Source organism: Notechis scutatus, chromosome Z (genome assembly GCF_049901735.1).
Source record: "Notechis scutatus isolate UNSWTSFEM ecotype Mainland chromosome Z, rNotScu1.2, whole genome shotgun sequence".
NCBI lineage: Eukaryota > Metazoa > Chordata > Lepidosauria > Squamata > Elapidae > Notechis > Notechis scutatus.
The window spans coordinates 92,577,652-92,593,826 of NC_142025.1; the positions used below are offsets into that span (position 1 = coordinate 92,577,652).

The following is a 16,175-nucleotide window of genomic DNA, read 5'->3' on the forward strand; positions in this document are numbered from 1 at the left end:
CCTCTCCCTCAAAAACAAAGAAAGCACAGCAAAGAGGAGACAGATCTTGTAAGGTAAGTGAGTCTGGCGCGGCAGGATGGGAGAGAGAAGCAGCTGTGGGGAGAGGAGATGGGAGGAATAGCGTGAATGTTGCAGACATCTGTAAGGGCGAACAATTGTTGTGGTGCTGCAACATTTGTAATTTTGGGACTTGCTCATAAACACTAGGGGCACTTATCTCGTAACTTTGAACGGGCACTAAATGAACACTCATAACCCGGGGATTAGCTATAGAAAATTCTACATCTTCTATTTGTGATGATACCACGAAAGGGACCTACTTGCAGCGTTGATCAGCTTTATCCAGGAGAGGTGTCAGCTTCAGTAGGAATTCAAAGGCACAATTCACATCTTCTGTGAAATCCTGCAACAGCACAACAGTACAGTATCTTCTCCCCTAGATCTTTAAAAATCTACAAGTTGAGCACTGGTAACTCTACCCCTAATTTGTTATAAATTTAAGCTGAGACAGCGCATATCAATAATACCGCTGAATATTTTAGAGTAACTGGAATGTTTAATGAGTTTAAAAATAATTATTTCCCATTTGATACTCTGATAAACTTTTTCTGTTTCTGTTTGTAGTGTGCAGAATGAAATTTTATAAAGTGGTTGCTTCTTTTCCCCTACCTTTGTATGTGGTAAACTGTTATCTATATTTTATGCAATTATCTTGGATTAAAAAATGATAGCTGCTTTAATTGTTTAATTGTTTCCAGCTTTCAATGGAAATTAATTATGAAGGGTAGGCTGGGTTTGTGTGGGTTTCGAGGAGGAAGAGAAGCAGAAGTAGCAGCCAATTATAATGATTTCCAATTTCAAAAGGGAAGATCTTAAGAAGTCAAATAAAAGCTGTTAGTGAGTATTTGATTTTCTTTTAATTTTCTTAAAAAGTTCACCATAAGACCTCTTAAAATAAAAATAAACATAAATATTCAAATCCCAAGTCAGTCACAAACTCACTGTTAAGTTTCTTTTTTGTTCTAATAATCAAACTGATAATCAAAACTATACTGCTCATTAATATAGGGACTTTACTCTTCACAGTCACTGACATGGGCACTTTCACACCTTACATGATCATCACTAGCCTAATGAATAATTTTCATTATGGTTGATTTGTTTCTGTTACCCATAATTTAAAAAAGCAAATATAGGAAACAAAACAGAACATTAAAATAATGCTCAAATGTCACTCTGGTATATTTTTTACCTTTTCTCCTAGAGAATACTTTTTCAGTTTCACCAAAACTTGTGGTATCTAAAAAGAAAAAAGAATAAAATTAACCACTTAGCAATTTTGTTCTCAGTCTTTTCTCCTATGTCCTCCTAACAATACAAAGATCTTTATGTCAATCTGACATTGTTTCTTCCATATAAATCTATTCCCATTCCTCCTATAAACATTGGTTCATTTTTCAAGATTCTCCTCCAAGCAATTGTATTTAAAATTGCAATTAAAAAGATAAAAACTAATATAAACTAGAAAGAATAAAAAATAGAAAGTACAGAAAGCAAAAATAGTAAGCAAAATAAAAGACAAAGAAAAAATAATATAGTAAGGAATTTCATAATTTCTCTCAGGATAAATCACTTTTGGATATTGTTTGTTAACTGCTATTGATAACAGTATTAGGAAACCCTCAGTCGACAGATTTTATCACACTGGGTGAATTTCCTTCAATACTCAGAAAGAAGTTTTAAATACAAGTTTAAAGACTTACTAAATATTTTACAGTAAACAGTGAAAGAGTGATTAGAACTTTGATTCTGGAAAGTTACAACTGGACTAAAGATCCAAATGGATTTGAAATAAGATTTTGGAATTAATTGGAATAATCCTTCCTTTGGGAAAATGCTTGTGTTTCAAACTATCTTTTAAAAAAAAGGATGCACTTTGAAGGTTGTACATTAGAGGGAATTCTCTTGTCCCCAATCTGCGCACCTGGAGGCCCCCCGAAGGCGCGCAAATCTTGGAGAGATTTGTGAAGGTGTGGGGAAACCCAAGGAGTGGTAAGGCAGAGAGCAACTGCCAGCTATATCGAAAGGAAACCTCATTTGCTCTGGCATGTGAGTGATCTGTCAGATCAATGGCGGACCAAAGTCACAGCAATCTCACTGAATGAGGAAGAAACAATAGCAAAAGCGGCATCAAACTGTGTACAAGAAACTATTGCAAGAAGGCAGAGAATGGTTATTGAAGAGGAGAGACCCTAGATATCAAGCAGCAGAACTGTGAGTCTTGGAAATAGTGGGTGGACATCAGATAGTGAAACAGCGATCTGGTGGTGAGAGCAGTGGACTTGGAAACAAGGAGACAGAGCCAATTTGTTTATTTGCCTAATACTGATCAAACATGAGGACTAGAAGATTGGAGTATCGATTATATGAGAAGATTGGAATAAAAAGACTTGTGATTGTGATTTAAACGTCAAGGAGACTGGTGGAAGAGAGACACAGCTTGAGGGTAAGACTAAGAAATGAAACGACCATCTTAACCACAGCGGACAGTAAAGGCAGAAGGGAAGCCGATGCAATAGACTGTGACTAAGCAGAGTGTGTATGAACTACAATTGATGTCAACTGAAGTCAAAGCAGAACAATCGGAAAAGAAGCTGGAAGTGATGGAGGGGAAAGTAATGACGATGAATAAAGTTCTGGAGGTCTCGATAATACATCTAGAAATGGAACGTGCTGCGTTCTATTTGAGATTACAGAACATACCAGAAACTAAAGATGAAGACCTAGGAGCTATAATGTCACAATTGATAGCAGAAGCATTGCAGAGGGATCGGCAAGAAAATTGTAAATGAACTTGATAAGGTCTATAGAATTCATATGAATTACGTGAGGAGAAATAAACTGCCGAGACAGATGCATATAAGGTTTGCAAGAAAGAATGTGAGAGATATCATATACAAGATTACAAAAGACGAGCTGATGACATATAGAGATAAAAAAATTGTGACCTTGAAACAGATCCCGAGGCAAGTGAGGGAACTAAGGAAGGACTATAGATTCCTAGCAGCATTTCTGAATAAAAAAAATATCTGGTTTGTCCCGGAAGGAATGCTGGTTACTTGGCAAGAAAGAAGAATTAGAATTGACAGTATTGATAAGGCCCAAGAAGTATATGAGCAGGTGGTGGGATCAGAAGAAGAAATGAGTAGTAAGGAAGAGTTGGAAAGAAGAAGCCAAGACGACCAGTAATAGGAGGTACAAGAAGTGGAACAAGAAGAAAAAGGCAAAGAAGAGAGAGAACAACCGAGAAGAGGATTAAGAACAAGACCACAAAGAGAAGCAAGAGTTAATAGAAGACTAAGACAGATCTATAATTAGCAAAATGGAAGAAGAGATTAAACTAATTTCAATTAATATTAATGGATTGAATTCTCTGGCTAAGAGGAAGCAAACTCTAGTTAATTTAGTAAAACAAACTGTTGACATTGTATGCCTACAGGAGGTATATATCCAAAAACAGCACATTAGATGTCTAGATCAGGAGTCTCCAACCTTGGCCACTTTGCTGGCTGAGAAATTCTAGGAGTTGAAGTCCAAGAGTCTTTTTTTTTAAAAAAAATTTTTTTTTATTAAGTTTCCAAATTTTAAAAATATAAAACTTGTGAAGTCCATGAGCCTTAAAGTAGCAAAGGTGGGAGACCCCTGATCTAGATTACTCTAAACTAGGTGTATTGTATGCAGCATTGGCGGATCAGAAAAAAGAGGGGTGGTAATGTATATTAAGAAAGGGATAATTGCCAGACAAATTTATGCAGAAGAACAGGGTCGAATTTTAATTATAGAACTTAACATTCAACAAAAACAAATATTACTGGTGGGGATATATGCCCCCAATGATAACCAAAAAGAGTTTTATAACAAATTGTATGAGAAAATAATAGAAACAAGATACAAAAATATTTGATTAGTAGGGGATTTTAATGCCATTGTGGACACTGAAAAAGATTATATCAGTAAAGAACAAATCAAAAAAAAGAAAGAAAACCTTACCGAAACCATTCTTCGAACTAATGAAAGAAACTAAGTTGGAAGACGTATAGTAAAAAAGAAATCAAAGTTATAATGATTATACATTTTATTCCAGCCCACACAAGTTTTGGTCGAGAATTGACATGATGTGGATGAATTAAGCAATTGAAAAAGATAGCCTTACTGTAGAAATAATGCCCAATATATGGGCTGACTATAACCCTTTGAAAATTGTCTGGAAAGGACAAAAGAAAAGGAAAATGAGATGGTCACTAAACTCTCAAATCTTGAAAGAAAAAGAATACAATCAAAAAATAAAAAATGAATTGGAAATATTTTTAAGATAAATGTGAAACATCATACTACCCTGCAGAACTTATGGAATACTACGAAGGCGCATGTGAGAGGAATCACAATAGCGTATACAGTTAAGAAAAACAAGGAAAAATGGCAACAACAAAATGAATTGCAGGGGAAGATTAAAAAAAATACAAATGCGAACTTCAAAAAGACCCCAAAAACACAGAAGCGAAGATGAAAATTATGATGGCTAGACATAAATTAAATTTTACGTTTTTAGAAGAGCACGAAATTTAAAATTTGTAAGGCAGAACTTTTTTGAATCTGCAATTAAGCCTGGTAGATGGTTGTCTCATAAGTTAAAGATAGAGAAGGAAAAAAGATTAATTCAACAACTTAAGGATAAGGAAGGAAATTTATGTCATCAGATGGAGGGGGAAAAATTGTGCAAAGGTATTTTGGGGAGCTGTATAAACAAGAAATTACCGGGGGAAACATAATACAATATTTAGAGGAAAACGGTTTAGGTTCTGTTTCTGAAGAAAAAAGAGAGATATTAAACAAAGAAGTAACCCCAGCAGAGTTGAAAAAAGCAATACAAAAACAGAAAAATAATAAAACTCCAGGAATGGATGGTCCTCCTAGTGAGTTATACAAAAACATGTATGAAATATTCAAACCAATGTTGTTGGAAATATATGAGGCATTGTTAGAAGCTAGACTGCCGAAGTCCTGGTCTGAGGCGTATATTACCTTAATTCCGAAAGAAGGTACCGACCAACAATTAATTCAAAATTATAGATCAATCTCATTGTTGAACACGGATTATAAAATATTTATGACAATTCTAGCAGAAAGAATAAAACCAATATTGAGCGAAATTATATACCCTGATCAGAACAACTTTTTGTCAAATAGACAAATTAGGAATAATATTAGAACAGTGTTAAACGCTATAGAATATTATGAAACTACCTGAAAAGCAAGCAGCATTAATATTTTTAGATGCACAAAAAGTCTTCGATAATCTCAATTGGCAGTTGCTTTACAACAAATTAAAAAAATGAATTTCGGCACCAATATAGAAAAAACATTACAAGCAATATATTCTAGTCAAAGGGCAAGCATATTACTAAATGGAGACCGTACAGATGATTTCAAGATAGCCAAAGTGAGATACGGGTGTCCCCTATCTTCATTTTGTGTTTGGAAGTATTTCTAGCCTCAACCAAACAAAACTCAGAAATAAAGGGGATTAAAATCAGAAATGAAGAATACAAGGTCCAAGCATTTGCAGACGACCTAGTATGCATAGTAGAGGACCCATTAGATACAAGACCTATATAAACAAGAACAAAACTAAAATGATAGTTAAAAATTGCACTACAAAACAAAAAACAGAAAGTAAAATGGGATTACAGATTGCAAAAAAGGTGAAATAGTTAGGAACATGGTTATCTTCTAGATGTTCACCAATTAAAGATGATAATTATATTAAATTAGTAAAACAAATTAGGAAAGAATTGGAATCATGGGGAAAACTACAATTATTTTTATTAGGGAGAATCATAAAAATGAAACTTCACAGAAATTAATGTATTTATTTCAAATGATCCTAATAAAACAAGGGGAAAATTTATTTACTGAATTAAACAAAATGACAACTAAATTTGTCTGGCTGGGCAAAAAACCACGTATTAAATTAAAGATGTTACAGGATAGTAGGAGCAGGTGTGGTTTTGGATTACAAGAGTGGGAGCTCTATTATCAGGCAGCAGTATTAAATTGGATAAAAGATTGGGTTAAGCTAGCAGAGAATTTTAACACTAGAAGCCATGATAGGTCATGATAGGTTGGCATGCATTTTTATGGGAGAAAAAACTTTAATCGACACCAAATAAGAGATTCACTTATTCAGACATGGAGGAAGATAAAAAAGAAACATTATATAAAGATACCCTGTTGGCTGTCAACCATCGAGGCCATAATCCATCCGAACAGACTAGATATAAGAAAAATGGTAAATTATAATGAATTATTAGATAATCAAGGAAAATTAAAGTCGAATCAAGAAGTCAGAGAACAAGGAATCATAATTGATTGGTGGCCATATTTACAAATTCAAAATAGATATTAAAAAGATCTAGAAGAATCTGGATTTGACAAAGGGAAAAATCAATTAGACAAAATTCTGGTTGGATTAGAACAAAAAATTATATGTAAAACATACAGATACTTATTGGAATTTAAAATGGAAGAAAAAATGGCAAAGAGCACCATGATAGCATGGGCTCAGAACTTCGGATATAACATCGATTTAGAAGAATGAGAGAAACTATGGAGTACAAATAACAAATTAATGACATACACAGCATATAAAGAAAATTTATATAAAATGTTTTACTGGTGGCATTTGGCACCAACAAGATTGGCTAAGATATATCCCAAAACAAGCCCAAAATGTTGGAAATGTCAACAAACAGATGGTACCTTCTATCATATGTGATGGCTATGCCCTGAGACCAGGAACTATTGGATTAAAATTAAAAATTGGATGCAGGAAATTACTGGATATCAAACTGAACCTGAACAGGAACTCTTCCTATTAGGAATAATCAAGGATCAATACCCAAGAGAGATAAAATATATTATTTTACACACGGCAGCCAGGATAGCTTTTGCACAAATGTGGAGAGGACCTAACATCCATTCAGAGGACTTAATTCTACATAAAATATTGGAATGTGCGGAAATGAATATGCTTACGCTAGAAATGAAAGAGAAGGAAAACTCTGAATATTACTCAATTTGGCATAAATGGTACGAATGGTTAGAGAATAGTTACAAGAAATAAGAAGAATAGATTAGTGTAATTAATATAAGAGACCTTAAGAGAATGATATGGTAGATATATAAAATATATAAATATATGATAGAGATAACTTTGATAGTGATAATAATTATTGGTTGATGTATATAAAATACAAGATGATTTATAAGATGACTATATTTGTCGATGTCAAAACGCTGACATAGATATGAATATGATTTGTATTGGTGGAAAATATAATAAAAATCTATCTTTAAAAAAACCTTATTGATAAATAAAAAGGTTTATTTATTTAAAAAAAGAAAGTAAAAAGGAGAAATATCGAATTATGTGATCATGGTTAAAATAGATAAATTGTTCTTTTTAGTAACCCTAAATGGACTTTTGCTGATCAAGACTAAAATAAAAAGGTTCCTTTTTTTCTTCATCAAATGTATATGCTGCCTGACTCCCAGCAACTCTGGGTGATTACAAATTATTAAAAGCATTTAAAACAAGAAAACAACAATGGTAATAAATGAAGAGTAAAGATGGCAAAATGACAAAACCAGATGGGGAACAAAGAAAACAACGTACACAATCTAAAGATCGCTTCGGCCACTCACCAAAGGCCTGGGGAAAATTACAATGCAATGTTACAATTTTGTGACATTAAAGTAGCTCAGCTAATGTCTCAGGAGAGTTTCAGCAAGAGCTCTCTCTATTGTACGCCATGCAATTGTAAATGTCTATATTCTTGGAATAAATTTTTCTGATATGATGGCGATAGAAAAGCCAGATTTAATATCTTTGCTTAGCTATGACATTGGCTGAATATGAATAAGCATTTGAAGACACAGCAATGACATTGTGAAGAAGATCCAAAAAAATAAAGGAAAGCTTTGATATCTTTAATCTGATTTTCATGCAGTTTCACAAGTTAACTGTCCTAGCTTTCTATTCCATAATATTCCAATTTGTCCACAGGCTGTGCCTGTGTATATCTGTTTGTCTTTTTCATGCTTAATGTATTCATTTCTGCATGGACAATTGGATACATGATGTCCTTGAGCTGCAGTAGTGATTTACTGAACAAGCTGGGAATGTTAAGTTGTAATTTGTTGTGTCTCTTTTGGGGAATCTAGTAGCGTCATGGTGTGTTTACCAAGAAAGCCAGGAAGAAGAAAGACATAACCATCTGGCTTATGTTTATATTATAAAAGATATTATGCAGCTAAATGCAGACTTCTCCATACTCCATACCAAAAGGCACCAGCCCAGAAGAAAGACCAAAGAATAACCTGGACTTCAGGTCACTAATATGGCAATGAATGTCACCAGCTACACAGAGAAAGAATAGATCTGAAAGCTTGTATTTATGAAGAGTTGAAATCAAGAATTAACATGGTTGCAGTTTTCTGCCAGAATTTATGCCATAGTATCTGAAGGTAGGTTTTCCACATGGATCAGCAAGGTCTGTAAATATCCTTATACTTTAAAAAGAACATCTAATCTTTGGTATACTGCTCCCAGGAGCAGCTGATCCTGACCAACGTCCCCGGAACAGTCTGACCTGGAGTTGCCAAGAGAAGTAAACAATTTCCCTTATGTTGGGGAATTCATGCCGTTGATGAATAGGGTCACAGTCAAATAAGTAAGATAATCCCATGTTCTCCCTTCTTTATATCATCCCCTTTTTCCCTTATCTTTCTGCTCCCACAAACTACTCTTCACAGGGAACCAAAATATATATCTTTTGTCAGACACCTGACAGACTAATTGAGGTGAATTTTTAAATTCCCACTGAAGGCCATAGGAAATCAAAGTAAGGACCCTCCTGGTTTAGAAGCTAGCAATGAAAGGGTCGTGTGCTTGAGCCAATTCTCCATTTTCGTTCATATTCCCCCAAAAGTAACTTTTTTCAATTGCAGAAAAAGCAAAAAAAAAAAAAAAAACTTACAAAAGCATCCATAGTTCCTACAGAAAGCTAAAGAGCCATCTAAATACATTCCTGACACTGCTATAATTCTACAATTATTTTTTTTCTGCACTCCACAACGAAAAAAAGTAACTAACCAAAGAAAAATGTACATAGGTCCATAGCTCAATGAGCATGAATGGATTGAAATGCAAAAAAGATTCACTGGCTTGTGCAATGCCAGAGAATGTAAGAAAACTTGCAGAAGATGTAGAAAATGCAAAGTGTTTGCTTTTTCTACATCTTCTGTAGAAAAAGATATTTGTAAAGGAGTAATACAGATTTTAAAGAGAGTTCATATTAAATTCCTTCGGTTCACCTAAATTATACCATTGGAATAAACAAAGACAAAGTGACTGAACAATTCTATTAGGAGTGAAAAAAACTGCTTTGTATCACTTGAGACAATTGGTCTAGTCCAATTTGGATTTGCTTGTAATAAATACAAATTTCATAAATAGTTTTTTTTTTGCAGTTCTGTATGTGGAAATGTCAGGAATTGAACCAAGGACTTCTTGCACATAGTCTCCCTGCTGAGATATTGTTTTCTCTGACCTTTTCTTTGAAAGCCCAAAATGTTTATCGTGAACAGCCTTCCGGTCAGAATCCTACTGAAAGCACCAAAGCCCAGCTGTCTTTCCCTGACATTTAGGCTTACCTTGAGGAAAGTGAAGGCCGTCCATTTCAGCTCTTCCGTCCCTTCAGGAGATTCAATCAATCCCACAAAACAGGCTTTCCAGATCTCCAGAATAAAGAGTGGGGATGGGATACGCTAACCAATAGTAGGGGGGGGAAAAAACACCCAGAAAACTTCAGGTTCTGATCAAAAGGAAAATACTTATAATACAAAATGACCTTTTCTAGAAATTCCATTTTACCCAAAGTGTGTGATTCCTGCTCTCTCAAAATGCTTCCTGCTGCCAAGAACTCAAAAATTACTTGGTAGCCAATGTTATACAACAGAGTTTCTGAAGAGAAGCATCTTTTTTTTTTTTTTATTAAGCCAATTATGCATCCTTCATTCCACAGAAAATGGAACAGAAAAACTCTCTGTCAGGTCTCCAAACTCCGTGGGCTGATGGGCATGTTTGAAATTTTAGGATGTCATCAATGCTATGCTTGCAAAAACGATAAGGAAAAGGTTTATCATTTAAAAAAAAAACCAGCTGAAATGGTAAACCACTACTCCCAAAAAGAGGAGAGAAAACATGGAACCTTAAGAGAATCAACAGTATGTAGTAGCCAAGGGTCTCATACCAGGAATCCTAATTTGCTGGAAGGAAAGTAACTTGAAAAAATGGAAGATCAAGTATCTAATATCTCTCCATTTCTATTTCTGGAAAGGGGATTCTGTGTCTGAGATACCAGATATGGAGACATGAAGAGATATATGACTGTGTCATGGTCTTATTCACCAGCCTATCCGCCAAGAAATTCATTAAATAATTCCTTGTATGTCACTGTAGCCCAGTGGTAGGATTAAAGTAATTTAACAACCGGTTATTCCTATGGACTGGCTAGGTGGGGAGGACGGGCGGGCGAGGGCATGTGACTGCATGGGCGTGGCCAACTCGACATCACTCACAGCAAGGTGGGGCAGCGCAGGTGGGCTGATGTGCAGAGACAGGGTGATTTCCTGTGTACCATTCCAAGCCCCTTTCCCTCCTTCTTAGGCTGACAAAATAAAAGCCCATCTAAAGACCGCGACAGCCTGCTGAGCATGCCTGACACATGCTGGCAAAAGGAGGCTAACGGGAAAAAAAGAGAAGGGACGATGGAAACACCCCGTTTTCCGCCTCCATTGGGCTGTCTGTGCCACACTGGATAGGGATGGGGAGGTGGGGGGGGGGAAGAAGCAAAAAGCCCACTCACCAGCCCGACAGTGAATCTCTCTTCCAGCTCTCCCGGTTCAGGCATCGGGAGCTTGAGGGGAGATTGTGCACCCTGAAGTCCATCTGCTGCTCCTCCAAGCCCAGCTGGCTGCAGCCGACCATCCAAACCCCAGAGGCCACAGTGGGCTTGTTAAGGCATGCAATATACTGCCGCTAAGCTTCTGCATTCCCCACACGAGCACTGGAAGCCCAGTACTCCTTCCCTGCCCAGTCAGTCTGTGTTCCTCTCTCGCTCCAGGCACTGATTCCTCCAGCACCCCACATGTGCAACCCCCAAAATTTTTAAGAATTAGAGCTGCATATGATCTCTGGCTCCCTCTAGGACCAGCCTTGGAAAAGCCCACCTCCCGCCTCCTCCTACAATCAGACTCCCTTTCTTCCAGTGCTCGTGCTTAGTGGCAGCAGCTTAGTGGCAGCATATGGGGAGGAAGGAGCTCGGAATGGTACATAGGAAATCTCCCTGTCTCTACAGCATCTATTGTTTGCCAGCGGGCAGGCAATGTGAAGGCGGAAGGTAAGTGGGCTGGGCCACGGGTGCCATGTGGGAGGCAGCATGGCAAAGAGCAAAGGAAGGTTCACCAGGCAGAGATCAGCTGGGCTTCGTGGTAGAGGCAAGCAAGGGAACCAGAGAGCAGCAGCAGCTATTCTGTGGGCATGACTCTAGGTGAGTGGCATAGGTGGGTGAGGTGAGATAAGGACGGGGAGGGGAGGGGAGGGGCAGGCAGGGTGGGTGGGTGGGGCCAGCCAGAGGTACAATTAGCTGGTTCCCCGAACTGCGCAAAAATTTAACAACCGGTTCACTTAAACTGGTCCAAACTGGCTGAATCCCACCTCTGCCGTAGCCCCATTCAAAAAGGTGGGTCGCTCTAGTCTAGATAGTTATTACATAAGTAAAATAATATTGGGCTGTACCAGCTCAGAATGAATACTGGTAAAACGTCCTAACTTGATATTCCATCATATACTGCAAATAGAAGTTCTGCAAATAGAAGACTATGGCTAGATCATATATCTGGCTATTCACAGATTTAGCTGCTGTGTATTGTTGAACAAAATGAAACAATAGGCTCACACATGATGATAAGCCATTTGGTTGGAGTCAACACACACTACATCAGGCCTGTCAACCAGGAGGCCTGCACAGGCCATGCTCACCCAGCTCTGCAAAGGCAAGAAACATTGCAATATGTCACGATACAGCCCGCGATGTGAGCATGTTTGACAACCCTGTACTACATCAATCAATCAACATGAATATGCATGTTGTATGAACTTACTTTTTTATCAGGGGATAAGGATTCTAGCCAATTCTACTCAACATGCTAAACATAGATGCCTTTTTTTTTATTAGAGATAATATTTTACTGATAGTTGAAAATATAGTTGAATTCTAGTTAATTGAACTCTACCATACTTTTTCTATAGAAGACCAAACAGAAAAATAAGTACAGTGATAATGATTTAATTTCCTCTATGATTCATCCATACCTGCATCCTTTTCACCATCATCAGTTGTTCGACTAAAGGCTGTGGTTCTCCAGTCAAATTCATGGTTCCTTCTAGCAGCACCACAGCATGTATGGTGGGGAAGCCTGTTTTGTTTAGCTGTTCTGAATGAATTGAGAGCATGGTAGGGATACTGTACAGAGAATTGTGACATAAAGAAAGAAAAGATTGGTTTAACTTTACTTGCATATGGAGAAGAAAACTGTTTATTCCTTATCCTGAGACTGTTGTTTGCTCACCTTTTGACAAGATTAATGCACTCTTCCAATTGATTCCGCAACTGATTGTTGTTAATATGTCCTACATTGTCTCCCAATTTGGCAAGGGACTGTTCAATTGCACTCCAGGAAGCTAAACATAAAACTTACATTTTAATCATACAGTTTGTCCAATAGCCCAAAATAAATCTCATTTATTTTTCTTCTGGAAAATTCTTATATAGATATAGTATTATCTATATTCTTATATAGAGATAGAGATAAAGATAGATATAGAGATAGACAGACAGACAGACAGTTTCTCATACAAAAGCAGTTAGAAAATGACTTGAAATTTGGCAGACTGCAGCCTGGGCAGAAAAAAGGCTCAGTATTAAGCACGAACCTTATTAAATATGTTTATTGCTCATATCCATGAATAGTGATGAAAAGGATCAGAGACAAGGATAACACTTCCAGTCTTCCTAGTTTTACTAACAACCTCACCTATTTGCAGGCATATGCAATTTTACTGGATTGAAAAGAAGCGTATAAACATCTGTTCTATATCAATTCAGTCTACTCATCTGCAGCTGCTATCCAAAGTCCTAACTTCATCTTAATCTAACCAAGTATGTGGACCTAGATTAAGTGTGCTATTGCTTCCTTGAGTTTCAGGGAAGGGATGAGAATAATTGTTATGCTTATAAAGTTTTGTGAATCCACCACCAAAAACACCAAAAAATTAAGGATCGCTAAGAAACGTATGCTGTTTTAAGTCTTATAAAGAATTCCAACAAAATATTTCTATCATCAATTTAATTCAAGGTGTACAGGTGAGTTTGAAGCCTAAAGACTAACTGTTTTGTATAAAAATCTGCATTATGTTGCTCTTTCCAAAATTTTAAAAGATATATCTCCCAAATGAACACTGGCCACATACATGTATCTTCCAGCTTGGCGATATGAATCAGGGCCCTATTTTTGGTGCTCCCCAGGATTTTCGCCAGACGATCCAAGCACATGTTAAGCTGGTTCTCTGCAGCCCCCTGTTCCAGCAGTTCTTTCAGCTTTTCTGTATAGAAGGCAGCACATCGCAGCATCCAAATGAGAACACTCATCAGGGCACGACAGAGGCCAATACATTCTTCTGCCTTACCATGGCAGCTGCAAGGGGAGTAAAGAAGGGACAAAATAAATCATCCCTAGCAAAAAGACTATATTGCTTGTCCCACATACATTTGCTGCAGAATTTCCATGATCTTCAGAAACATAAATGCAATCCTAGCTTCTATGGAGGGTGGTGGGAGAAATGCCAAATCTGACAAAAAGTATCAGAGAAATATTTTCCCTACTTGAATATGGGTATGATGCAAAGAAAGAAAAAAGATATGAGACAATAGGAAGAGGAACCTGAAAAAAAAGCTCTGGCTCTCATCATTATTCAACTGTCATGGTGGCCAGATAAATCCCAACTGTGAAGGAGAAAAGATAGATGAAAGCTCCAATGCAACCTTCATTCTACTTGCTTGCCTACTACGACTTCCCTGTTTCATAGCCACTGCCCATTCTTAAAAGGTCATATTGTTGCATTAGGTCTACTGGCTATTGAGTCCAATCAGGTTTAGCCATGGACATACTTTCCTGTAGCTACACCTCAGATGTAGTTTAGCAAGAGTAAATTCCCTTTATGGAAATGATGAACCCAATAGTGAAAGCAGTAGAGCAAAATGGTGTAAGAGTATATGCAGCAACACTATGTTCAACACAGCGGCTTAAGCCATAAAGACCTGTAAGTACCTTACTATGAGAATAATTTGCCAATTAGAAAATACCCATTTCAAATCTTATTTCTGTGGTGAAATTGCATGAGTGCTTAATCTCAGCCTTCCATCTGCAATGTTAGCATGGGATTGCTACAGCACAGATGTAATCTGAATACCCCAAAATATAATATAATGCAAAATGTTATTATTTTGATTTTTCTAACCAACTTCCTGTCCATTCCTTCCTTTTGGGAATCTCTCAGGAAAGAGTAAAATATCAGGGGACTTGTATTATCAACCAGGGGTATCAAAGTAGTGACATGAAACATCTTGCATAATGTGGCACCAAAGTGCAGGTTGTCACTTTCGTTGCAATTCATGTCTTTATTTAAACAAATTAAAAAGAGAAATTATTCAATCATTCAGTAATTAACATAACTGAGCCCAAAAAGCAGATGGGGACTGGGAGAAAAATCTTGTTGATGGGACAAGTACTTTTTCAACAAGCAGCAATAATCCTAGAGCTGAAAGGTTCTGATCAAATTAAAAAGCAGAACATTGAATTAAGCAGAAAGAGGATTAAGTATTGGGCTTTGTATCTGGCTATAACAGGTGTTTATCGGTGTTCTGGTAACAATTTAATATTCATTGTTTCTATTTTCTTATACGAAGAGAAAATGTCTGTTTCCTCGTATTTCAATCCACTCCAGCACCCTCACCTGTTACCTCCATATAACACATTTAATCTGAATTTAGAAAGGTAAAATCTTTACAGAGTTTTAATTTTTTGTAATCAAAGATAAAATAAAGTTTTTTTAAAAAAAAAAGCCTTATCTAACAATTGTGGTTCTCCCAGGAATATTGAAAACGAGGTGGGAGAAATTAGCATACATGATAAATATATATCTGTCTGTCTGTCTGTCTGTCTGTCTGTCTGTCTGTCTGTCTGTCTGTCTGTCTATCTATCTATCTATCTATCTATCTATCTATCTATCTATCTATCTATCTATCTATCTATCTCCGGTTGCTAATTGTTGCAAATGCTTCTTTTCACATACACAGCATAGTAAAGTATTTTTCTTCCTCCTGCTCTTTTTTGTATCCTTTATGTTCTTTTTTAATCTAGCTCACTAGCTCAGGCAAGTGTTGAATCTATATGTTGCTGAAATCATAGTCTGTTATCACAGGTAGGTTAGTGACTTCATAATGCTTGAAGACTGGACCTGACTAGTTGTGTAGCTTCAGATATGCTATCACAATCTCTTAGACTGATCAAGAATATGCTTGAACAAAGATACTAGGTAAAGTGAGTCTCACTGTATGCTCTCAGATGTATATGTGCCTTAATAGTCAGTACATATTGTTTTGAGATTCATGTATTTGGAGTGCATGAATTGTAGAGTTATGAATTCCATTTATTTGGATTAGAATTTCAATGGTCTATCAATGAATTTTTGACAAGTTATAAAAATATATGACTGCATGTAATTTAAGCATTATTAATAGGATTTGAGTGATCTGAATGGCCTTATTTCAAAACATAAGAAATCTCTTGCTCAGATTAATAAGGCAACTAAGCAGAAATTGCACTGTCTACTTAAATGCAATTCATTTTACCAGGATACTAAATATATCACTAATAAAGGATAATATTTGTAGCTCAGGGTTGACATGCTCTCTGAACTTGCTTGTTTTCTT

General features: G+C 36.6%; 1 protein-coding gene across 7 annotated transcripts in view; it reads right to left on the reverse strand.

Moving 5' to 3' along the window:
- MED24 (mediator complex subunit 24) overlaps positions 1-16,175 on the reverse strand; it is a 106,837-nt gene that overhangs the window by 45,603 nt on the left and 45,059 nt on the right. For all 7 annotated transcript variants that reach the window (XM_087945060.1, XM_087945062.1, XM_087945061.1 and 4 more), the window contains exons 6-11: positions 13,655-13,878; positions 12,754-12,865; positions 12,497-12,647; positions 9,775-9,888; positions 1,253-1,300; positions 321-403 (exon numbers count right to left, since the gene is read on the reverse strand). In XM_087945060.1, the coding sequence (XP_087801186.1) occupies positions 321-403; positions 1,253-1,300; positions 9,775-9,888; positions 12,497-12,647; positions 12,754-12,865; positions 13,655-13,878 (732 nt within the window). The remainder of the gene's footprint in view (positions 1-320; positions 404-1,252; positions 1,301-9,774; positions 9,889-12,496; positions 12,648-12,753; positions 12,866-13,654; positions 13,879-16,175) is intronic.